Genomic DNA, 24,536 nt, shown 5'->3' with positions numbered 1-24,536 from the left:
CTATATTATGTACGTGTAGTATGACCATGGATTCATAACTGGGTGATGGTATGTATAGCTTGCTGAAATTAGCTTTCATGTAGCAACAGCTGTAAACTGCTTGCAACTACAAGTAATGGGACTGCGAGAAGCTCCTCAAAAATTGCTTAAATACAACTTATTCTACATGGGACAATCATAAAGAAATTAAATGTAACAGCGAGACTGTAGAGATCTCCATAACAATTCCAAACACGTCTATTTGCAAGAATATGAAGTCCTCCACGTATATGTGACACTTGATCCATACAAATAAAGACATAATGATGGTAAAATAGTCTTCCTGAGTGTGCAGTACAGCCAGCATGCGGCATTCTCTGTCCATAAACCAAGCTTTTGTCCTTAAGTTTGTCAAAACCAGTCATCCAACTGATGACTTATTGTTTCCAAAAACATCTAAATATTCCACAGTTCATTCACTCTTGTTGTAGCCCTGTGGGATTTCTGTATTTGAAAGTACCTGCTTGTCTAAAATGCAATGCAACAAAAGCTTTCTTTTTCCTTGTAAAGTGACCTGAAGCATTTGATTGTTTCTTACTCAATTCATGCTCAAGGTTTTTGTTCAGTCTGCAAAATCTCCCTCCCTCGAACATTGTTTGGATTCATTAAAGGCTGCTAGAGCTCTGTGTTTCGCACTAGGCATCTCTGATTTTTTCTTATAGTGCTGCATACCATTCACTGCACTGCAGTAAAGCTGCAGTTTCCAGAGTCCAATCCTGCCATTAAACTTTCATTGGAAGGATTTACAGCCCCTTTGTGCCACAAGTATCTTTGTTTTAATTCAGTACCGAAGACTCAAGGTTAACAAAAAAGCCCTTGCTGTTCAAGTAAAACACTGCAGTATTCTTTAGAGGAATGTTATAGAAAGCGGGCAGAAATTATTAATGGCGCTCACAGATTAAGCTGCTTTGAGGGCTCTTTCCTTGATGTTTACAACTGTATTTCAGCAAAACCTTGATGTCTCTATTTTGTAAGCAGAATTAATTTAAACGTTCAACCTTCTCAAAGCAAAATTTATATCTGAGTCTTTTCTTCATCCTGGTGAAGTGCTTTGAAGCAATTACAGCCACCAGAGGGAAAAAAAAAATCTTTCCAATGTCTGCCTGATCCACTTCTTCCCTGGGTTTCTGTTCCTATGAAGGTCACTAAAATAAATAAAAATAAATAAAATAAAATAAAATAAAATAAAATAAATAAAATAAATAAAATAAAATAAAATAAAATAAAATAAAATAAAATAAATAAAATAATAATAATAATAATAATAAAACTACTTTTGTAAGACATAATTGCTGTGTGACAGTTCCTTCTTCAAGTAGAACACATTTCTTCTGATTTTTCAGTATCTTAGTGAGCTGTTTTTTCCCTGAGATGTGTATTTTCTTAATAATTTTCCTATTTTTAAATCAAAAATACAGTGCTTTATTCTTCTCACTGAACTACTGAAAAAAAATAGTTTGAGGGAACACACTAATTAAAAATGTATTAAATATGAATAAGCCCCAGTTACATACTGCCTCATGCATACCAAATAGTGCTATAATACTACAGCACAATCAGGGTTTGAGGCCATTGCTATGGAATGTTGACTAGCTTAGTAGTATGTTATCAACCAAAAGGAATGCTGAAGGTCAGACTTACCCAGTTTTGGCGAAGTTCGTCCAATATGTCATAACTACTGCACTGAGCATGACATCATTCTTGGAAAAATTGCAATTGAACAGTTCTGTTGGGCCAATCATAGGAATGCCAAACACATAAGGGACTTCATCACCATGAGCCGAATCAGCCCAGCTTGGTTTCATTTCACTTTGGCAGTGGTGATAAAATGCATAGAAATATGTCGGAGATCCATACTGGGCATGAAGGTCAGCAGTGGCAACAGCAGGAGCAACCCACTGGTGGTCAGTAAAAAGAGCTACCAGGGTCTTCCGTCTTGTTTCAGGGTTTTCTTTGTCTGCCCAATCAGTGTACATGAATTTAATGGTCTCTCTCAGTGTATCTTTCCCTTCTGGATAACCATATAGATTGTCCACAAAATTGGAAACAGAAAAGTCAAAATCATTGGGGGAAACACCATCTTCATTGTCTACTATGCCATCCACAAATTTTAAACCTTCCCCTTGATTCACACCCAGCATTATATCATAGTTAAGGAATTCTCCTTGCTCCATGAGAATCTGAGGGTCATCTGGAATCACATCTCCATCTATCACAGGCCCAAAGGCAATGTGGTACGTGGCTGGAGTGATGGTCTGTTGAATGAGTTCTTTGTAATTCTTATTTCGAAGGCATTCAACCAAATCAGTGGTATCCAGCATGTCACAGCCGACTTTATCTGCCAATATCCTGGTGTACTTGGCAGGCTGGTAGTTCACTGCCCAGCTGGACAGGGCTGTTCCACTCTGTATGATTGCCTTTTGGAACAAACCTGCAGGTGCAAATTGTTTAAATACAAATCAAGTTATATATTACAAATAATAAATAAAATAAAATAATAAAATAAAATAAAATAAAATAAATAAAATAAAATAAAATAAAATAAAATAAAATAAAATAAAATAAAATATAAAATAAAATCAGCATTCACTAAACAAAGAATGTATTGACTATACAATAACTAAAGAATGCATATTCTTATATTCCAATTCAGTTTCTATATGTTCTACTCACTGCTCCTTTTTAATAGTATATGTAATAGGCTATTAATTAAACTCTCTCTTGTTCTTGATGCTCACATACTGAAAGCATGAATGTTTCAGGTTACTGTTTCAAGAACAAAACTTGTGCTTGTACTGTAGTTTTCTTGCATTTTTAATTTAAATGCTAGTCCCCTGGCTTTAACACAGTGGTAAATCTGTAAAAATTTCTTTAAAGGAGTGGCAACTACAAGCAATCATATCCTCTTCGCCATGTAAATGACTCTCATAAATGCATTCTTCAGTAGTTTAAAGGTCAAATGAAAATTACACACTCTTGTTTCCTTCACAGAAGCTATACATCATATAATTTGAAAAAATCTGCTCTGCTAAAATCAATTTAATAGGCTTGAACCTTCTCCTCTGACATAATTTTTCATTACCACCTGAGAGTGTGCATATATATATATATATAGTGTTAGTAATGCTTATATGGTGAATTAAAATATGTTTGCATATTTTAGAAGAAAATAAGACAAAATTGAATAGTTCTGGTTGTTTTATATTTTTATAATATTGAAAAAAAAAAAAAAAAAAAGACCCAGTCTGAAGGATTTCTTTGTGGCACCAGAGCACTGCAGATCAACTGGAGCTTATTGGAGAATCACACCCATCTTCTTTTTCCTGGTAAGATAACTAAAATGGCCTACTTAAACTAAAAAGCCTGAGCCTCTTCTGCACATGGTTTCTACACTCAAGCTCTTGAAATACCGAAGACAGCAAGAGCTACAAAAATATCTGAAGACCTTGAAGCATTTACAGGGAAAGTGGGCTGTGGTCAATACACCTTTGTGATGACTACTTACTGCACAGGGTATTAAATTTCAGTAATGCAATTAGTTGATTTTTTTCATTGTTCCATTTACTTGCTTTTAGCAGGGATTACTCAACAGTTACTCACTTCATAGTATTGTACCAATTCCCTGAATTGTCGGGAATAATTCTATGTACTTTCAAATAGGATATGTTTACTAGCTGCCTTGCTACAAATGACTGCTATGGCTTAGATTTCTGCCATAGCTTTCTGTATGTTTGATTATGATAGGAGTAACATGGAGTTATAAATACAATACATATTTGTTTGTTCGTTTCTTTGTTTGTTTTGGCAAGGTTTATGTAGCAGGGGGGCTGTAGGGGCAGGCACTATAAGCAGAGTCCAGAAGCTGCCCCATATTAGATAAGAGCCAGTTCCAGCTTTTCCCTCTTGGAAAAGGGACCCACCACTGGACAAAGCTGATCCAATGAGTGACACTGGTTGTGTTTTTGTGAAAGCATGGTTAAGAAAGGAAAATAGCTGCTGTGCCACAGCAGCTGGGATAGATGAGTGAGATAATGTTGAGAAAGATAGCCCTGCAGACACCAAGGTCAATGAAGAAGGAGGAAGAGGAGGTGCTCCAGGCACCAGAGCAAAAGTTCATCTTCAATTCATGGAGGGGACCAAGGTGAAGCAGGCTGGATGGGAGGGAAGGTGCTTTAAGTTTGCTTTTAGTTTCTCACTGCTGTAGTCTATTAACAATAGTCAACAAATTATGTTAATCTCCCTGTGCTGCGCCTTGGTGAGTAATTTTCAGTAAACAGGGGTCTGTATGTCAGCCCTCAAGCTATTTTTTCTTCATATTTTTTCACTCCCTTTCAGGACAGAGAGTGAAAGAGCGGTGTAGTAGAGCACGGTTAGCCATCAGTGTAAAGCCATCACATTGGTCTTGTCTTCTTTTATTATTTTTTTTTACAGAGTTGTTCTTGCCAATAAGAATCAGTACACTACTGTTGCTATATGTTCTTTGTTTGTTGTTGTTGTTGGTTGGTTGGTTGTTTTCTGAGGGCAGAAATTCTGCAGCTCAGACACTTACCAAAATCTTAAGAACTCTGTGTAGGATCATGTACTACTTGTGGAGAGTTAAATATTTTTTGAATGAAATTGAGTTATGTTGTTATTTAGTAAAGAAAGTATCTAAATACATGTTGGAAAGGTAGACAAGAATGTTTAAGAAATGAAAAATGTCACTGCTCTGTTTAATTTTAAATACATCAGATTCTTTGATGGAAGATTCAGTGGAGACTGTTGATTAATCCAGAAAAAAATATACGGCCTGTGAAAGTTTTTGTGTGAAATTTCTACTACAAAATCATGCATTTTTAATGTAAAATATTTGTGTTGATTAATACAAATGCAGAATACTAGATGTAGGCATTTTACAAAAAATTACAGACGGTGTAATTCTAATTCAGCCTACATGATTTTCCCATTTTCCTTAAATTATATATATATGAATATATATATATATATATAAAGTTTTGTTTTGTTTTAAAAGTGTACTGTTGATTTACAATAGAGTCATTTTACTGTTACTGAACTTCTATGTTTTGCTCAGGAGATCCTTACCTTCTGAATAGTGAGAGAGTGTCAGAAGACTGACACAGGAAGCTCCTGCCCCAGATCCAAAAATAGTAACTCTTTTTGGGTCTCCTCCAAAAGATCCAATATTTTCTTCAATCCAACGTAAAGCTTGGATTTGGTCAAGCAATCCGTAATTACCTTTTGCAGCTTGGTCCCCAGTACTTAAAAAACCTATAAGGAAAAAAGGGATATTTTTAGTTCACCAGACAGAGTTAGCTACAGGGTAAACATATATTCACAACTTATATTCTCATCTTCTGAGCTCCCCCCGCCTTTTTTTATTAAAAAAAAAAAAAGTTACAGTCCTAGTTATATGTCTCCAGTGCAGGTTGTGGAAATCATTCTGTGTGTTGTTTGGTTTTGGTTTGTTTTGCCCTACTGCAGAGATTATGTTTGTGAAAGATCATTATTTCTTTTCTGAAATAATTCTGTATCAATGAAAAAATATAGTCTGAAGATTTTAAACATTTGATAACTTCATGTGATTAAGGTATAAAAAAATTGGAAATTGTTTTTATGCAAAGACTACATACAGGAATAAGTGAGATACCAAGTCTTCCACTATGAACAATGCTCACTAACACATTAATTTAAATGGTTCTTAACATGGACCAAAATTCTTCTGACCTACATAGCTCTATATATTATTGTACTTGTGATATGGATGGACAAACTCAGAAAAAGAAAAAGGATGAATAAAATAGTAAAAGAATCAGGAAACAATGTAGGGAAAGAAAAATTACACTCAAAAAATTGCAAAGGTTATTTATTAGGAAGATAGCAGGTAAATTGTGAGCAATTCAGTCTTTGGTCAAGATATTTTATCTGAACAAATCATGTTTTGTTTCTTTCATTGGAAATTGCAGGAAGAGCTGTGCTGCTAGTTTTTGTTCCTGTACTGTGTTTATCAGATTTTAGAAACAAAGCATGACACATTTGCTGCCTGTCTTGCAACATAGAACAAAATGACTGAGAGACTAGGACTGAGATTAATTTTGCTTTTCTGAAACCAGCTAACCTGAAATGTTATCCATGCCCATCATTCACAGTCTAGACTTCGTGTTATGTTCAAATTACCACATTGAGTCATGTACTTACACCCCTCTCTTTAACTCCCACAGATCTTTTCCTGTCACACAACTGGAAGCCAGGAGTCTATTAGAATACCTTACAACATATGGATGTTTGCAGATGGACATTACTGATTTAGGTGCCACTGGTAGTTGCTTGTCAAGTCAAAGAAGGAACTCACTGATGTTTCCAAGCAAATTATCATTTCAGGCAAATTTGCCAGAAGAGGGCCCCTGGACTCAGGAGATCTGCAGTCCTGGAGCAGTTTGAAATTGAAGTGAGAAAGAGATTCACTGTCTGCAGCCTTGAGCCACCTTAGGCTGCCATAACAATGCGTTCCTGTTACTAGCAAGGATTACAAGGGTGACCTGAGGTTCTAAGCAAAAAAAGACCTTGCACTACATTTGAACTCCTTTGGCAAAGGGGAACAGATTTATTTGCACTGGTTGTCATTTTTTTCAGTGACGAGAAGGAAGAAATTCACAAGGTTGGATTAATTAAATGACTGAAAATGGAAGCGGAAAAGAAGCAAAGGTGATCAAAAAGAAGAAACAGTTAGATGTGTTGGACATTCACAAATACATTTGCATGATGTTTTCTGTGGTAAAATTTCTACAATGAGATGTAAATCCAGCCTCAAGATTTAAAAACAGTATCATATAAAGGATTAAATGCTAAATTTCAAATGCTATATAGACTACATTATGATATTGCATTTCTACATGCAAGATTAGCCATTATTAAATGAAATGTATTACCTTGCATCCAAAAAAAATGTTTTTTTCAGATTTAAATAGGAATTATTAATAGCTATTTAATGTCATATAGTGTTTCATGGAGTCTGTATTTTTCGTAAAATGCTTACTTCAGTTGCAGTAATATGAATCATACCTTTATTACTAAATAGCATTTGATATAGCTTTCTAATTAAAAAAAAAATACTCTAGTAGTGGCAAGCATGGTTGTTAAAATAACAGTAACATGTTCTTTCTCATACCAATAGGGAAATGCAAACAAACAAAGAACAAATCCATAATTGACTTTTTTTTTTTTTGAAAGATATACTTTTTTTTTTTTTTTTTTTTCCACATGCCTTTATTTCATTTTTAGGACTATCAAAGAATAACTTGCTTGCTGGATTTGTTGCTGCAGTTCACTGTAATGTTCTATAATATTTTATAATCAATCCTTTATTCAATCAGAACTATGACCTCCTTGTGAGAAAGTGACTGTTGTAACCTTTAAAACAGCATGGTAATTAATATTCAGAGCCTAAACACGTTTTACGTCTTCTAGCAGCATCAAGCTAAAGCTGGTTATCTTTGTGTTTTTGAATTCTTTCCAAATGAAAGGTGACTGAGTAAAATTGCAGTCAGTGAATATCTGATGTTAGACAAATTAAGATTTTTTTTGTTTTGTTTTCACATTTCTCTGCTGATTCTCATTAATTACAAGAGCAAATTTTCTTAATTTCTTAACTAATCATCAAGGCAAAGTGTCAGCCCCACATGACACAAACTGAATTCATAAATCTGTCTTTTCTTGATGAGTATATATTTTATTTCATGCTCTGAATACTAGATCAAAATATTTATTCAATGCTATTTCAAGAATTTCAGGCAAGAAGTAACTATTTTAGGCAAGCAACTATTTCAGGCAAGAAGTAACTATTCATCAAGAAATACACAACACTAACAGCTTTTTATTTTTATTTTATTTTCCTGTGGCCACTGTGAAGATTTCAGAGCAGTTTCTTCATGTGTCACTGTAAAATCCTAAACAAAAAGGAAGGAAGCTTTGCTTTGATATGGGGATTTATACTCTGTGTCTGATAAGTATATGTTTTTAAGTGAAATAAGAATATTTTCCATTTTACTGTATAGATAGATTCAAAGGATAGTCTGTGAAATGAGAATCTATAGATTAGGTTTTAACAGAATATGGAAGTCCACTATCCTAGTGCAACAAAGGAAGGATGTCCTTGAATATGTACAGCAAAGATCCCTCCTTCCTTCCTTCCTCTTCCTTCCTCTTCCTTCCTCTTCCTTCCTCTTCCTTCCCTCCCTTCCCTTTCCTTCCTCTCTTCCTCCCTTCTCTTTCCTCCCTTCTCTTTCCTCCCTTCCCTTTCCTCCCCTCGCTCCCCTCGCTCCCCTCCCTTCCCTTCCTTCCCTTCTTTTTTTTTTTCCTTTTTTTTTTTTTCCCATCACATAATGACACAGAAAGGCATTTATACTAATATTCAGTTCTTGACTTTACAAATCTGTTTTCCCGTTCAAATCTGTTTTGAACTGAGCTGCAACCAGGGAATTAGTCTTTTGAAGCAAAGTACAATCAGCCTGTAAAGAAATACAAAAGAAGTGTGAAAAATTTTTAAGTTAGGGAGAGAGAAGTGAGAGGAAGACAATACCTGAACAGTTTGACATTGCAAGAAGTTGGTCCCTGGCATCACAGCCTTTGTACAGCCCAAACAGAACACCCCCTCCATGGGGAACCTGTGCCCAGCCAGGGGTCATCCCTGTGGGGCAGTTTGCAGGGACATCCTTGGGGCATGTGGGACCTTGTATTTCCTATTTCCTCATGTGGGTAGAGGGATGGTTGGGAGCGACAGAAACTCACCCAATGCTGAAGCAGTCACATGTTGCACACACAGATTGGGGGACCCCCTCTGCCCCCAGTGGGTGTGCTGGTAATCCATGGGGCAGGGGACTTGGTGTACACCTATATCTGCATGTGTGTGTGTTTGAGTATGTGCATGTGATTAGGGGTTTGGGGGATAGTTATTGAACAGTGCTTAGAAATTCATAACAGTTTACTAACATTCTGTAAGTGTCTAGTCATATAGTTGTATTTTGTTAGTTTATTTGTTTTTTGTATTGCTGTTATATATCCTGAAAATATACTTCACTGACTACTTGTTAGTTATATCTCATTAATAAGTTAATAAACTGCTTTGATCCTGATTTGATTTAAACCACATGAATCAAGCAGCTTCTCCTCATGACATTGTGTTTTTTGTTTGTTTGTTTTTCAAAAAATACAAATACATTATTTTAAGATTATATGAGGGAACAGAGAATTCTTGATTTGTTTTGCTCTGTTACTTGTAGTTAATCTTATGTCTCAGTTTTTCAACATCCTTTCATGTAGAGAAAAGTAATGCTTCTTTAAACTGAGGTTTCTGAAGTAATGCCTTAATTCTTGTCCAGTCCCACAGGCTGAATGAATGATCCCTAGCAGATATAAGGTGAGTGCATCTTCCAGCTGAGGTTCACCTGGAATGATAAAGTCTTTACAGAACCACACTGTGATGTGAAACAAAGTGCAGGAGGTGGTGGTGATCCTGAGGTTTTCTATGAAAGAGCACTCTTGATCTGAATGAAATTACTAGCGTGGGATGCTTAGGATCAAAACAATATTTTTCCAGACGCAGAATCTTGTTTTTCAAGGAGGTTCATAATCCACATTTCAGCAGTGGATCTTGTCCATTCAGTAGTCTGATTAACACCTATTACATATTTCACTTAAACTAAATATGATATTAGAGCTTATTTTGTCCTAAACCTTCAGCAGAATTTCCATTTGAAAGTTATGCAATGATTTGTGGGCATAGAATAGATAATTTGAGAAGAATAGCATGAATATGTCAAGAAGCAACAATCATAATTGACATATTTGTGTCATGCAGAGCTCCAGATCAGATAAGATATGGAAGGGTGTATGGATCACTGTTAACTTTGGCCACCTAAAATTTCTTTGTCTATTCTAATATTATTAGTACTACCCCAACAGAAACTATGGCGAAAAAAAAAAAAAAAAGCCTCCAGAAGCAGCTTCAGATTTTTAGACACCTATCTTTGAACTGGTAGAAATCTAATAAAAGTAATTTCCTAGATGTGTGAGGAAATACAGATGACCAGCTTAGAATGACACCTACATTTTAGGTAAGTTTAGGTGAAATCAGTCCCTACCTAGAGAGTAAAGTCACTTCTAGTACTGGTAGTTCCTATTGCTCAGGACAGACTGGCAAAAGGACAGACTCTGCTCTGCTTACTATTGAGATGAAAATACTGAATGACTCCCCTGACTTCACTGAAATTATCTTGGACTTAATTGATAAAAATGTGAATTTGTTTCCATTTGAAGATGTTTCATTGCTGTTACTTTCTCTGAAGTAGGTGAGCATGCCACTGGCATCAACACCGAATTCACTTTAAAAAGAATGAAAAAATAAATGAAATTACATTCACTTAGAAAAGATAAAGAAAAAGAAAAGAGCATCATAAAGTTAAATACAGTGAATTATGTCTTGAAAACTATGCCTTCAGCTTTCGAGATAAATGCCATCACCAACATAACCAGAATCCTGCAGCAATTTGCATTTTATTTATTCCTGTGTACTGATTTCTCATTCTTTTTAAATGATTCCAAGAAGTAAAATACTATGACTATTTTCCTTTGCCATTTCCCACACAGTATTATTATATCACTACAGGAAAAAACCATTCTTCATCTTCATAATTGGTCCCTAGGCCTAATTCATATCAAATCAATTTGATAGCTGGCTGAAAGCCTACATTTCAACTGTGATTGTTCCTCCATTTATTTCTTGTCCTTCCCTTCCTTTTTTTTTTTTTTTTCCCCACCTAAAGCAGTGTTAACAGAACACTAGACACTGAGCTGCTTATCTGTGTTCAAATTTTTTTCTCTTCCTTCCTTACTCATCCCTTCCACTTCAGTCAGAAATGACATTTGAATTCCAATGTCAACACCAGCTGCAAATAAAAGCTTCTATAACAAAGGCATATGTGCTGAAAGTAAATTGCCTGCTCTAAGCGATGAGCACAACAGTGGTCACAACTATCAAGAACAGTAGTACTCTTTTATATTTTTCAAATATTTTTACTTCATGACTTTTACTTTCTCAGTTTAAATATGAGCTGCTCTATGATTATCTTGTTCTCATGTTTCAATTTTCGATTTGGTATACATAACTACATGGGCACAAACATCATTCTCTGTGGTCCATGCCATGATGTAATAGATTATAAGTTGTTAGAAAACTAAGAGGAAGCTAGGAAAATTAGAAATGAAAAAGACTGCCCTGTTTTTTTTTGTTGGTTTTTTTTTTTTTTCCCCAGGTTGTACTATTCAGTAACTTTTTTTAATAGTAACAAACAAACAAGCAAACAAAATCATTTTCTCTAGTAACTTTTGGGAGAGTTTGTTTGTTTTGCTTTGTTTTATGTATGTGTGTGTTACAAATTTGTATCCAAATGGTTAGTTTAAAATCTCCCAGTACAAATAGACAGGGTTGATTTGGTGTGTGAAAGACAGTATTTTCTTAGTGTTTTGAAATCCTATGAAAATTTACAAATATAATTCAGTACTGGCAAATTATACCAACTTTTTTAAGATTTAAAGAAAATCATAAAGTGGAAAGGTAACCATTTTTTTTTTTTTTATTTTTTTCCTTACATACAGGGCAAACATATAAATAAGGAAAGAGTAAACCTTATTCTATCAAACATTTTAGTAGCTACTACAAGAAATTTTAAAAGTGCATCTTAAAATGAGGTACACTCTTCAGTGCAAATGAAGTACTTTTGTTTCTTCTTCTGCCCTTAATATATTTTTTGAAAAACAAAATGTTTAATTTCTGAACTGATGACACAGCCCTTACAGAAAAGCTAATGTCAAAGTTAACAAGATGCATTGAACAGCCAAGATATCATACTGAGAAATTAATCATCAGGAAACCTGTAAAAAATAAATGTTAGTGCACTTTGATCTATTTTTTGCTTCCTTCTAAATCTCTGTTATATTGTCTCATTTTAAATGTATTCTGTCTATATTCCTCTTTACAACTGCTGCCCAGACCTGTATAGCCTACTACAATTTATTTGGCAGGCAAAAATCTCACAAAGATTATCTATTTGTATAACATCTGATCAGAAATATGGCATAAGCAATATAAGCAAGATTCAAGAAAATATGGTTTGAAGCATAATCATTTCTTTTTGTTTGTTTTGTTTTGTTTAAATTTTTTAAGTGCCAGGGTAGGACATCTTTAAAGCAAAGAGTAATCAGCAAACATACAGCAGGGTCTTATTTTCTAATAGCTTTTTACTGTACACATCACATTTACCACTGTAAAAGTGTACTTGCTGAGCTCAGATATTAAAATATTCAAATATGGAATGAAATTCATCAGGTATTACTGAGTACACAGAGACCACAGTTAGTTCAGGAAGTCCCTGAGATACAAATAGTTGGAAGCTAGAAGAGAATTAGAGGAAACTGTCATATATGTTTATGCCATGATCACCCTTCCTGATCTATCCCCAAGCATTCCAAACAGATTTGGGGGACAGGATGCTTGGCTAGGTGTCCAAACAATTTATTTTAATATTCAGCAACTCAGGCTCTTAGGTATGGCCTGCTACTCTAAGTGGTCACAGAAAGAAATTTATGTCTGCTATGACTACTTACCCTACCCAGTTCCAGATAGGACTCATTTGAATTTTAGCTCCAGATATGATAAGCAATAAGAAAATTGTAGTGAAAAAAATAATAAAAAAAAGCTTCCAGATTCCACGTAAGTTAGTAAATTGTGTTAATATATATTGCAATGTCTTTAACCCAGTTTTCTAACTCAGGCCTAAGCATGAAAACAGTCTTTTATGATTCTATCTTGATGTATTCTTTCAAATTTAATTCTATTGTGAAGACAAAAACATTACTACAAACAGTACAAAAGAATAGGTCAGAGAGAAGGTGAAGTGAGAATATATTCTTTGTTTCTATACTGCTTTAGTACTGAAATCTAAAGCGTGTTCTTTACAATTTAGAAGAAAATCCAGCCTTAAATCCATAAAAACCTTTTGAAAATGTCCTGAATCTCATACGTTTATAAGAACACTTAGGAGGAAAATAACAAAAAAACAATAGGATGTATATTAGCAAGATTAAAAACCGATTTTTATACATATTTCTAAGAAGTGAAAAGCTTCTTAGCATAAATTTATCAAAGTACTAGGGAGGTCAAAAGTTTCCTTCAGTTAAGCTATTATGGAATTTCTACTATAAAATACTTTTAATGAATCCAATTGAAATTTGTACATGACACTTAACTGCTTTTAAATTTGCCTTGTTCGGTATAAAATGCTCTGAAACTATTGTGCAATGAGGTTAGGCCAATGTAGATTATTTAAAGTATTGAAGATCGAAAGATATATTCAAGATTGAAGATATATTCAACATTCAATTCTATTGTCTTTTTTCATGGTAAATAGAAATAACTCTATAAGAAATGCCACTAGAAAAGCTTTTGACAACTGTTCTGGTGGTAGATTTTATTTTATTTTATATAATAAATAAAGATGACAGCAATAAACACTGCAGAATGCATTCATTGGTCTATTGTCTTCTCAGTAACTACTTCTCCAAATGTTCACAGGTTAAGCTTGTCATTAAACAAAATAGTCATTAAACAATATCACAGTAACAAGATTAAAAATAATAATAATAATAAAAAAGAAGATAATTAAAAAAAAGGTTGTGGGTCTTGGAGGAACAATTAACAAGTGTCTGATGTACTCCTTCAAAATATGTTTTGAAAATATTCTTCAGCCATTGGTCTAAATAGTCAAATCCAAAGTCACTCAACAACAAGATGAAAGTAGTTTGAGTATAGAAAACCAATTGAATGAGACAGCCTGGCCAGCAGCAAAGGGCCCACACAGCTGCTTCCTCAGTTACCCCCAACCAGCAGGACACAGGGAGAAAATATGTACACTAAAATTTCACTTTATGTGAAATAAAGCAAGATAATCTGTGGGCTGGGATAAAAACATTTTAATAGATGAAGAGAAAAAAACAGCCAAAGCAAAGGACATCACTCACTACCCCCCACAGGCAGACTGATGCCTAGACAGTCTCAAAACAAGGGCTACTTTGGAAACCAGACCCACCGTCTCTTCCTCTGCCTCCAGTTTTACTGCTGAGCATGATGTTGTATGTCATGAAATACCCCTTTAGACATTTTGGATCACCTATCCTGTCTGTGTCCCTTCCCTATCTCTTTCCCACCCCAAAGTTGCAGAGGACAGAGTGGGAAAAATAGAAAGCTATGCCCCTGTGTAAGCACTGTTCAACAACAGCCAAAACATTGGTGTGCTATCATCAATGTCTTAACTATAAAACCATAACACAGCAACAGAATGGCTGCTATGAAGAAACTTAACTCATCCCACACAGACATAGTACATTATTCCACACACATAGCACAAAGCTCCATTTCTAAAGCATCTGATTGCTTTTTAGAAATTCCTATTTTATCAAGAAAAGTTATTCTGTAGGACTGTGAAAGCTGGAAATACTTTTTTGTTACACATAAATACAGATGGAAGCTACATAAAACTGTTTGAATTAATATACTTTTGATTTTTTTTCCAACTAAAAGATCAATATCAAATGGAAAAAAAAAATGTATTTAGCTGTTCATCAATATTAGAGAAAACCTAAAAGGACACAGGGTAGAAATGTTAATTAATGATAATTAAATATTAATTTATTAATGTAAATTAAGGAATGTAACTTATTGTAAAAACTAAGCAAAGACAATAAATGACCTAAAAATGACCGAAAAGTTAACCTGCCTGTCATAAATGTCAATCATCTGGAAAAACAGCAAAAAAATTTTATCTTTAATTACCAGATTCAGAAGATTAGAATTGTTTGAATAAACGGGTAACAGGAGATTAGGTATAATTTTTCTTGCTAGGAAAAACACCAAGGGAGGAAGAATATATATTTTATATATATACACACACACTGTAATCCATACAATATAAATACCGCAATATATATAATGTAATTATATGTATAATATATATTGGCATTATATACAAAATATTTACAAGTGATTTAATTTTCCTCCTAGTAGCTGGTATGGTGCTATGTTTTCGATTTAGGATGAGAATAATGTTGATAACACACTGATGTTTTAGTTGTTGCAGAACAGTGCTTACACTAAGCCAAGGACTTTTCAGCTTCCTTCTCAGTCCTGCCAATGAGCAGGCTGGGCATGCATCAGGAGCTGGGAGGGGACAGACCCAGGACAGCTGACCCCAGCTGGCCCAAGGGGTATTTCATACCATCTGACGTCATTAATATGGGGTGGCTGGCCGGGGTGGGGGCTACCGGCTGCTCGGGGATGGGCTGGGCATCGGTCAGCAGGTGGTGAGCAATTGCATTGTGAATCACTTGTTTTGTACACATTATTATTAACAGTATTATTATCATTATTATTTTCCTTTATTTTCTATCCTAATACACTGCCTCTATCTCAACCCACAGGTTTCATTTTAAATTTTCAATTCTCTCCCCGATCCCACGTGGCGGGGGGGGGCGGGGGGGGGGGGGGGGAAGGGGAGTGAGGGGGGGAGTGAGGAGGGTGCGTAGGGAGGAGCGAATGGCTGAAAGAAATGGTACTTAGCTGCCAGCTGGGTTAAACCACATTAAATCAGTGTGGTAATGATAAATAAGTGCTCACCCCTTTGAGAACTTCACAGATTTTTTATTTGTTTGTTTGTTTGTTTTTCTTAGTATTGAAAGAGAGAAGGAAAGAAAGAAAGGGGGAAAGAAATAAAAAAGTTATCCTAAAGCTTATGTTGTTATGTAAGGATACTTTCAAGAGAAACAAAATTACACTGTAAAACTATACGTTTCTATTGAACTGTAAAGAAGCTCACTCAGATGTAAATTTCTCTATTGGTCAATATGCTGTTGCCAAAATAGTATTATCCTTGCAGAAAAGAAAGGCCACTGTACCTGTTCAGGCCAAGAAGTCTAGCATTCAACTAAATTAAAAGTCTACCCAAGTGGCCCTCCAGTGACACCTGTTGGCAATTTAGGCAATAGTCACCACCAGTAGTCACCTTCTTTTGACTTGTTTTCTTTTCTTATGCCATAGTCATTTCTCCAGTAAGAATACTGCTCTTTGCTGTCTTAACTAAGAGTTGAATGGCAACTAACAACACCAAAAGTAACCACTTTGCCTTGAGTGAATTTGGTGCTGTCAGGGCAGATGTACATTATTGTAACAGATAACATTGAACACATTGAGCTTTTTGCAGGGGTATGAGCTGAGTGTAAGGATTCCATGGATGACAAAAATCTGGAAGTAGGTTAATGTTATTACTTTGCATTGGCACTACAGAGGGAAAAGTTGTGCAGAACAAAATAAATATGGCAAGAGTCATTTCAGTTTGGGATTAATTATGGCCTCTTGCATAATTAATATCCAGGTGTCTATAACACCCCTGGCACTGCCCTAGGAATGTACAGATCGGCATCTTTCATCTTCCTTGGAACATTCAGAACAGATGATCTCTGAAAAATCTTCAATGATCAAAAAGGCCTCAAAAATGCCTCTGTGGTTTGCAGGTGGCTGGCGTGAATTTTGGCTTCCAGTTGGATGATCTGATATCAGAGTGGCCCCATTATCAGCAGGAATACAAAGGTCACTATGATCTTGTGCCCAATTTACAACACATATCCCTGAAAGGAAGATGAAGTTTTGTGCGTCAGTACTCACATTTTTCTTGTCTGACTCATTTTGAGCTAAGACTGAATACATAATTGGAAGAAGGAATACAGCAAAACATTGGAAAGCACAGGAGAAACCTATATTGACTAACAACACAATAGACATCTCAATGAAAATAATATAAAATAATAAAATAAAATATTTACATTTGTTTACTTTGAATAGACAACTTGTAGAGGCAAGTAATTTCTAAAAGCTGACAGAAGGACTATGCCAAAAAAAAAGAAAGCAGCAGCTAATAAAATATGCAAACCCTTTTCTTAATAGCCAACATGACTTCATTCATCCATTAAAAAAGCCTATGTGCTTTCAAATGGCAGCCTTCTCATGAGGATTGACCACTTGGAAAAGGGTGATGGTTAACAACTGATCATTAGCAGTGGTCTCATTTTTCTTCTGGTCTGATACTCTTAAGTACCATTCTCAGTTGCAAGAAGCAAGCAAAGAATTAGCTCACTAAGTTGTGTCTCTTTCTGTTGTTATCCAGGTATAAATTCCTTCTCCTAAACTAGCAACAGTACACAACATTTAGTTTAGATTATAAAACTGAAAATGTTTTTGTTTGTTTTTGTTTGTTTCTTGTCTCTAGAGATATTAAAAGACAACAGTGTATTTTACATTTAGAACATAGAATAATAACTTCAATTCAAAGTCTATTAAAATTAAATTTATGCTTTTTTTCCCCCGCCCATTATTATTATTATTAGCCCATGAAAGACGTACACCAATTTTTAGGCTATAAGATACAGAGGAAGATATCTATTTTTACCTATATCAGAATGGAATTAACTATGTCAAGTAGAAGAAAAGAACAAAAAATCTTTTTTCCAATTAGAAATATTTTTTCATAACGGCTTGTTTCAGAGTTTAGGACTTTAAAGGAGTATAACTGTATTGCTATCTATAAAAATAGGAAGTATACACACAAAGTGCAACTGCTTTCTAACCATTACATTGAGAAACAAAGACTTTGTGACTTTGACCACAAACGAAGCACCTCACACTTCTTTCATATATCTATCATTCAATCATTTGTGGCTGCTGCTTGCTTCCTTTCTTAAGCTTACAGAAGAAGAGCATGCTTGCAAACACAGAACTGGAATGTGACAATTGTACCTGGCCCATTGCACCAGCTATTATTCACTCAGCGACATTTGAAAGCCAGAAGATATTACATTGGTGCCAGTTCATCTATGATAAAAAAACATCTGAGTTAACCCTTCTTCTTTCAGGAAAGCGATTTTATGTTTGTAATGTTTTACAGATTCACAGATTTCTCTAGGTTGGAAGAGACCTCAAGATCATCGAGTCCAACCTCCGACCTAACAGTACTCCACTAAACCATATCCCTAAGCTCTACATCTAAACGTCTTTTAAAGACCTCCAGGGATGGTGACTCCACCACCTCCCTGGGCAGCCCGTTCCAATGCTTAATAACCCTTTCGGTAAAGAAGTACTTCCTAACATCCAACCTAAAACTCCCCTGTCGCAACTTTAGCCCATTCCCCCTCGTCCTGTCACCAGGCACGTGGGAGAATAGACCAACCCCCACCTCTCTACAGCCTCCTTTCAGGTAACTGTAGAGAGCGATGAGGTCTCCCCTGAGCCTCCTCTTCTCCAGGCTGAACAAGCCCAGCTCCCTCAGCCGCTCCTCGTAAGACTTGTTCTCCAGACCCCTCACAAGCTTGGTCGCCCTTCTCTGGACTCGCTCGAGCACGTCCATGTCCTTCCTGTAGCGAGGGGCCCAAAACTGAACACAGTACTCGAGGTGCGGCCTCACCAGAGCCGAGTACAGGGGCACAATCACTTCCCTCGACCTGCTGGCCACACTGCTTCTTATACAGGCCAGGATGCCGTTGGCCTTCTTGGCCACCTGAGCACACTGCTGGCTCATATTCAGCCGACTATCCACCAATACTCCCAGGTCCTTCTCGGCCAGGCAGCTTTCCAGCCACTCATCTCCCAGCCTGTAGCTCTGCTTGGGGTTGTTGCAGCCCAGGTGCAGGACCCGGCACTTGGCCTTGTTGAACTTCATGCAGTTGACCCCAGCCCATCGCTCCAGCCTATCCAGATCCTCCTGCAGAGCCTTCCTGCCCTCGAGCAGATCGACACACGCACTTAGCTTGGTGTCATCTGCAAACTTACTGAGGGTGCACTGGACGCCCTCATCCAGATCATCAATAAAGATATTAAAGAGGACCGGCCCCAGTACCGAGCCCTGGGGGACACCACTAGTGACCGGCCTCCAACCAGATTTGACTCCATTCACCACAACTCTCTGGGCCCGGCCATCCAGCCAGTTTCTAACCCAGCGAAGCGTACGCCAGTCCAAGCCCCGAGCAGCCAGTTTCTTGAGGAGAATGTTGTGGGGAACGGTGTCAAAAGCCTTACTGAGGTCAAGGTAGACCACGTCCACAGCCTTTCCCTCATCCACCAAGCGCGTCACTTGGTCATAGAAGGAGATCAGGTTCGTCAAGCAGGACCTGCCTTTCATAAACCCATGCTGACTGGGCCTGATCGCCTGCTTGCCCTGCAAGTGCCGCGTGATGACCCTCAAGATAATCTGCTCCATGAGCTTCCCCGGCACTGAGGTCAAACTGACAGGCCTATAGTTCCCCGGGTCTGCCCTCCGGCCCTTCTTATAGATAGGCGTCACATTGGCTAGCCGCCAGTCAACCGGGACCTCCCCCGATAGCCAGGACTGCCGATAAATGATGGAAAGCGGCTCAGCCAGCTCCTCCGCCAGTTCTCTCAGTACCCTTGGGTGGATCCCATCCGGCCCCATCGACTTGCGCACATCCAAGCTCCGTAGCAGGTCGCCAACCATTTCCTCATGGATAGCGAAGGCCACATCCAGCTCCCCATCCCCTTCCACCAGCTCAGGGCACTGGGTGTCCGGAGAACAACCGGTATTGCCGCTAAAGACTGAGGCAAAGGCGGCATTAAGCACCTCAGCCTTTTCCTCATCCTTAGTAACTAGGTTTCCCCTCGCATCCAGTAAAGGATGGAGATTCTCCCTAGTCCTCCGTTTCGCGTTGATGTATTTGTAAAAGGATTTTTTGTTGTCTTTAACGGCAGTAGCCAGATTGAGCTCCAGATGAGCTTTGGCCTTTCTAATTTTCTCCCTGCACAGCCTCGCTACATCCTTGTAGTCCTCCTCAGTGGCCCGCCCTTTTTTCCAAAGATTATAAACCCTCTTTTTTCTGCTAAGCTCCAGCCGCAACTCTCTGTTGAGCCAGGCCGGTCTTCTTCCACGCCGGCTCATCTTTGGGCACGTGGGGACGGACCGCTCCTGTGCCATCACGATTTCCTTCTTGAGGAGCGCCCAGCCTTCCTGGACTCCTCTGCCCTTCAGAACCGCCTCCCAAGGGACTCGGCCAACCAGCGTCCTGAGCAGCTCAAAGTCAGCCCTCCGGAAGTCCAAGACAGCAGTTTTACTGGTCCCCTTCCTGGCCTCGCCAAGAATAGAGAACTCTACCATTTCGTGGTCACTCTGCCCCAGACAGCTTCCGACCACCACATCTCCCACCAGTCCTTCTCTGTTTGTGAAGAGAAGGTCTAGCGGGGCACCACCCCTGGTAGGTTCACTGACCAGCTGCTGTTCAGCTGACACTTCAGCCTGAAGGTTGGACACTCATCAATATCCTGTATGGGGTCCATCAGTTGGTTATAGATCAATTTTAGAAATTGTCTTCCAGAGTATTCTTTAAACAGTGTTGAAGCAAAACTTGTTGGCTTACCAACTCATTGCTGGTAAGCACAGAAAACAAGCACATACAGTACTGAGAGAAAACCTAAATTAACTCTTTGTGCAAATAAAACACTTGCACTACTTCTTTACCTTCCATTGTGATTTTAATTTCCTAATTTTTTCTACTAGTAAGTGAAACATAATTAATAAAAACATATTTTGTGTCATAAATAACTTTATATTTAGGCTCACAAAAAAGTAGAGTTTTTCATGATGTGGAGTGTTGTGAATTTGTAGATCATTAGACCACCAATACACAATTTTAAATATCGAAGTGTAAAAAATGAACAGGAATGTTGCAGTACTTTAATGCTAACAAACACTTGCTCTGAGAAGCTAATTATATTTGACTTCTTTATTAAATATATATATATATAATTCCTTGCATTATTTATTTGTAGTGCACATTTGTAGACACAGTATTGTGTCAACAACCTATAAACTATGTAGCATGCTATTCTGAAAGCTCATATAACATGCAGTAGGATTTTCTGGTGAATTAGACAAATCGGCTCTGTTGATAATATTTGACTAGAATCGGTAATATCCCTAACACTCTGAAAAATGCTTAACTCCTTGACAAAACAGAAAGGAAAGGAACTGGGGAGAAATGAGCCCAACTTTCTGCTCACTAGTCTGACAGTGACTAATTGTTGACAAAATGTTTAGTAAAATTCCTAGGAGCCAAAAATGAAGTTGAAAAGTGAGACTATTATTAATAGTCTTTTCATGCTACATACTCTGTTTAAATCTTGTAAAAATGATTAATAAACACACTATACAGTCCCCTTTGAGAAAGACATAGAACAAATGGTTTCTAACCAGAGTAAATGATTTGTAACTTTTTATCTTAATCACTATTTTTTTGGTACTAAGTGCTCTCTTAAAATGAAATTTCTAAGATATATTGTGACATCTAAAAGGTCTGCTAAAGAACTCAGTTAAGTGGATCTAGACAAGGTGTCCCACTTAAACAAAAATATGCAGTATTAAAGCTGAAAATTATGTAGAAAATAAATAATTTTAAAATTTATTTTTTATGCTGGAGAATATTGGAATATGGTAATAATAATTTTCCTTTGGCATCAGCTTTTAGTAAAGGCCTGAACTAAAACAAAACACTTTCTGGCCTTCGAGTTTTCATTCCTTTGTAACATGCTTGATAAAATGGTTAAAGTTGCTTTGCATCTATCAAAGATAATTGGTACATGAGACTGCAAAGGTAATGAGTACTATCGCTGAAGTTACCAAAATAGCTGTATTCAGGGGGATGACGTTTGGGTAAACGTAATCTTTTTCACCACAAGTCTTGTTGACATTCAAGGATGTTTCTCGGGTGTCTATATGGCAAAGTTAGACCCTACCACTGCTTATTTTGCAGCTATAGGTACACAAACTAAGGTATGATTCATTTTTTTTCTGAGTTACAGGGCCCTCAGAAATCACCCCAGTGGTGGTTCCACAGATAAGAGTGACATTGCCATAGTCTACCACCCCTTACATGCTTCTTATGTGTTGTTGACATGAGGACTCTGCTGACTGAGTGGTCTAATAAGCAGTTTCAGAAATGGCTAAAATGAGTTTGTTTCAAAAAGATAAAAATGTTCATGTACTTCCCTTTTAATCAACCATTCAAAATAGAGCTTTAGAAGACTTGACTCAGATCAAGTAATATTTCTGGAATTACATGAACAGATTTCTAAACATCCTAATAATATAATCAATATATATTATTGTGATGTCTACTGATAGGAGAAAGTCCTATATGCAAATATACCTTCTTTATTTCAAAAGAAGCTTTTGGCAAAATTATCTTCTCTGAAACTTTGACACTGAAGTCCACAGAATTTGTTAAAATAGATTGTCTCAGATTGGTTTTGTAAATCATGAATCCCCTGTGAGAAATAAATGGATTTAAATAATGTGCCTCAGCATTCACAGTTCTAACAAAGTGAACCAAATCAATTCTGCTGAACATTCACATACATGGAATATTCTGAATTAGATTTTCTAAGGATGTGTTTGCCATGACTGCAGAGTCATTTTCCACAATTACTATTCTTAAAAAGAAAAAAAGGAAAAAAAAAGGGGGGGGGATGGGGGGGAAGGAAGTATAAACACCTTCATCATTTCCACAGCCTCAGTAATCTGGTCATGTACACACAAAGCTTTAAAGTATACTTTGATAATCCTAACTTAGAATTTTCCTAGAGAAACATCAAACTGAATGTCTATAACTGTAATGTCAAAATCTGCTAAACAACTTCCATTACAAGTCATAAATTAGGTATTTTGTCCCTAAACTGAGACTATTTATTGAATTTGAAAAAAAATAAAATAAATAATAATGTTCTACTCAAATCAATAAAAATATGAAGTTGTTTCATTATTTTTAAACATTATTTCATAAGTTTTCTGTAAAGCTCTTAATTAATTTGGAAAGTCTTGGTCAGTCTTGCCCTAAGAGATTGCCATAACAGGTCAGATATTTTTGATATTTTTTGCCAGTCTTGACCAATGTCTGATGACTTGGAAGAAATATATACTCGTCATCCAACATTACAGTTCATAGTTTTGAATTAAGTATAACCATAAAGAGAAATTGGGGGGGGGGGGGGGGGGGGAGGAGGGGAAGGACTTGTGAAGTCAAATATTCTATGAAGGGAGTAGTTCACTTGCTCCTGAAAGATCAGCCTACACATTGTCAAACTTTTACTGATCTGAAAGTATTTTTACCTATTTAATTACCCACGTCTTTGGTGTTTTTCTGTGATGGTTTTGTGTTTGTTGAAGTTGTAGTAACAGGTGAGACAGTTTAACATTAAAAATCAGATGAAAGAACCAACATGGAAATTTTGGACATTTTAATGTAAAAGTCACCTATTGGTGGCTGAGTTCATGCTATAATTGCCATCATGTATCAGAGGTGTCACATAAACTTCCTTCTCTTACCTGGTGTATAATTGCTTCCTAGTAGAATTACCTGTGGCTTTAGGGAGGAATTAGATTTTCAGTGATTATATTCATAATTTAGAAAAGGAAATGACAATTAGATTTATTTTATTTAATCTTACAGGCAATGTGGGATTTTCAGCACCAACATATTTGTACTCATACTTTGTTGTTATTGTTGCTAATGGATTTAGTCAAAAATAATGCAAGCAATTTGGCTTGTATAACTTTCTTGCACTAGCTGTGCTTACTGCTTACTTCTAGCATTTAAATCCAGAAGTATTTATATACTTCTAGTACAGAAATCCAAAATTGTCTTTGGAAATGGAATTACAAATTTTTACAGCTGTAATTATAGGGGCTCACAAGGGGCTAACAATAATAAATCATTACACTCTAGTTTTATTTATTTATGTATTTATTTATTTATTTCGCCAGTATTCCTTCAATTTTGCTGATTTTTGTGAGACTACTGCAAATCATCCAGTGACATCCCCTACTTCCAGACCAGTATCACACACAGTTGTTGTATATAAAGCAACACATTCCAGAAACAAAGTAACACAAATCCCTGATCAGGTGCTAGAAGATATTCACAGTAGGATTGAGAATTTGTCTTCTCAGACAGAGACGTGAATAGTAGGAGGATCCCACTCATACAGGCAAACTTTTGCAAAGGAATACTAATCTTGATAAATTCTTCTATAGTTATTTGGTAGAAATAGAGAAAGGGGAATAAAAAGAAATCCTAGAAGGTAAATTAAAACACTGAAGTTGCACTCTTGCTCTCAGCTGCCACTAGAGGAGTCTGTCTTGACACTAACATGAGAAGCAGTTTAATGAGACTAATGTCTAAGAGTACACCTAGCAAGCAGAGTGCCTAGTGAAGCAAGTCGGATGGGAATCATATTCCGATACAGCAGAGTGATGGTGAAAGACGAGGGAAGGAGGTAACTACTTACTTCTCTTTAAAGAAACTAGCAGGGAGATAGAAATTTTGGAAATTCCTCTTGGGAA

At 36.7% G+C, this 24,536-nt stretch overlaps 1 protein-coding gene and 1 long non-coding RNA gene across 17 annotated transcripts in view; one reads left to right on the top strand and one right to left on the bottom strand.

Moving 5' to 3' along the window:
* NLGN4X (neuroligin 4 X-linked) overlaps nucleotides 1-24,536 on the bottom strand; it is a 203,171-nt gene that overhangs the window by 12,831 nt on the left and 165,804 nt on the right. For all 16 annotated transcript variants that reach the window (XM_083819347.1, XM_083819348.1, XM_083819353.1 and 13 more), the window contains 2 exons: nucleotides 5,122-5,307; nucleotides 1,681-2,470 (listed from right to left, as the gene is read on the bottom strand). In XM_083819347.1, coding sequence (XP_083675473.1) covers nucleotides 1,681-2,470; nucleotides 5,122-5,307 — 976 coding nt within the window. The remainder of the gene's footprint in view (nucleotides 1-1,680; nucleotides 2,471-5,121; nucleotides 5,308-24,536) is intronic.
* Nucleotides 3,570-8,238, top strand: LOC310891030. The gene is made up of 2 exons (XR_014577396.1): nucleotides 3,570-4,294; nucleotides 6,258-8,238. It is a non-coding gene; the product is annotated as an uncharacterized lncRNA (long non-coding RNA).

The sequence above is a fragment of the Anser anser genome (assembly GCF_964211835.1).
Source record: "Anser anser genome assembly, chromosome: 1".
Classification (NCBI taxonomy): domain Eukaryota; kingdom Metazoa; phylum Chordata; class Aves; order Anseriformes; family Anatidae; genus Anser; species Anser anser.
This window is presented reverse-complemented; position numbering and strand designations above follow the sequence as displayed.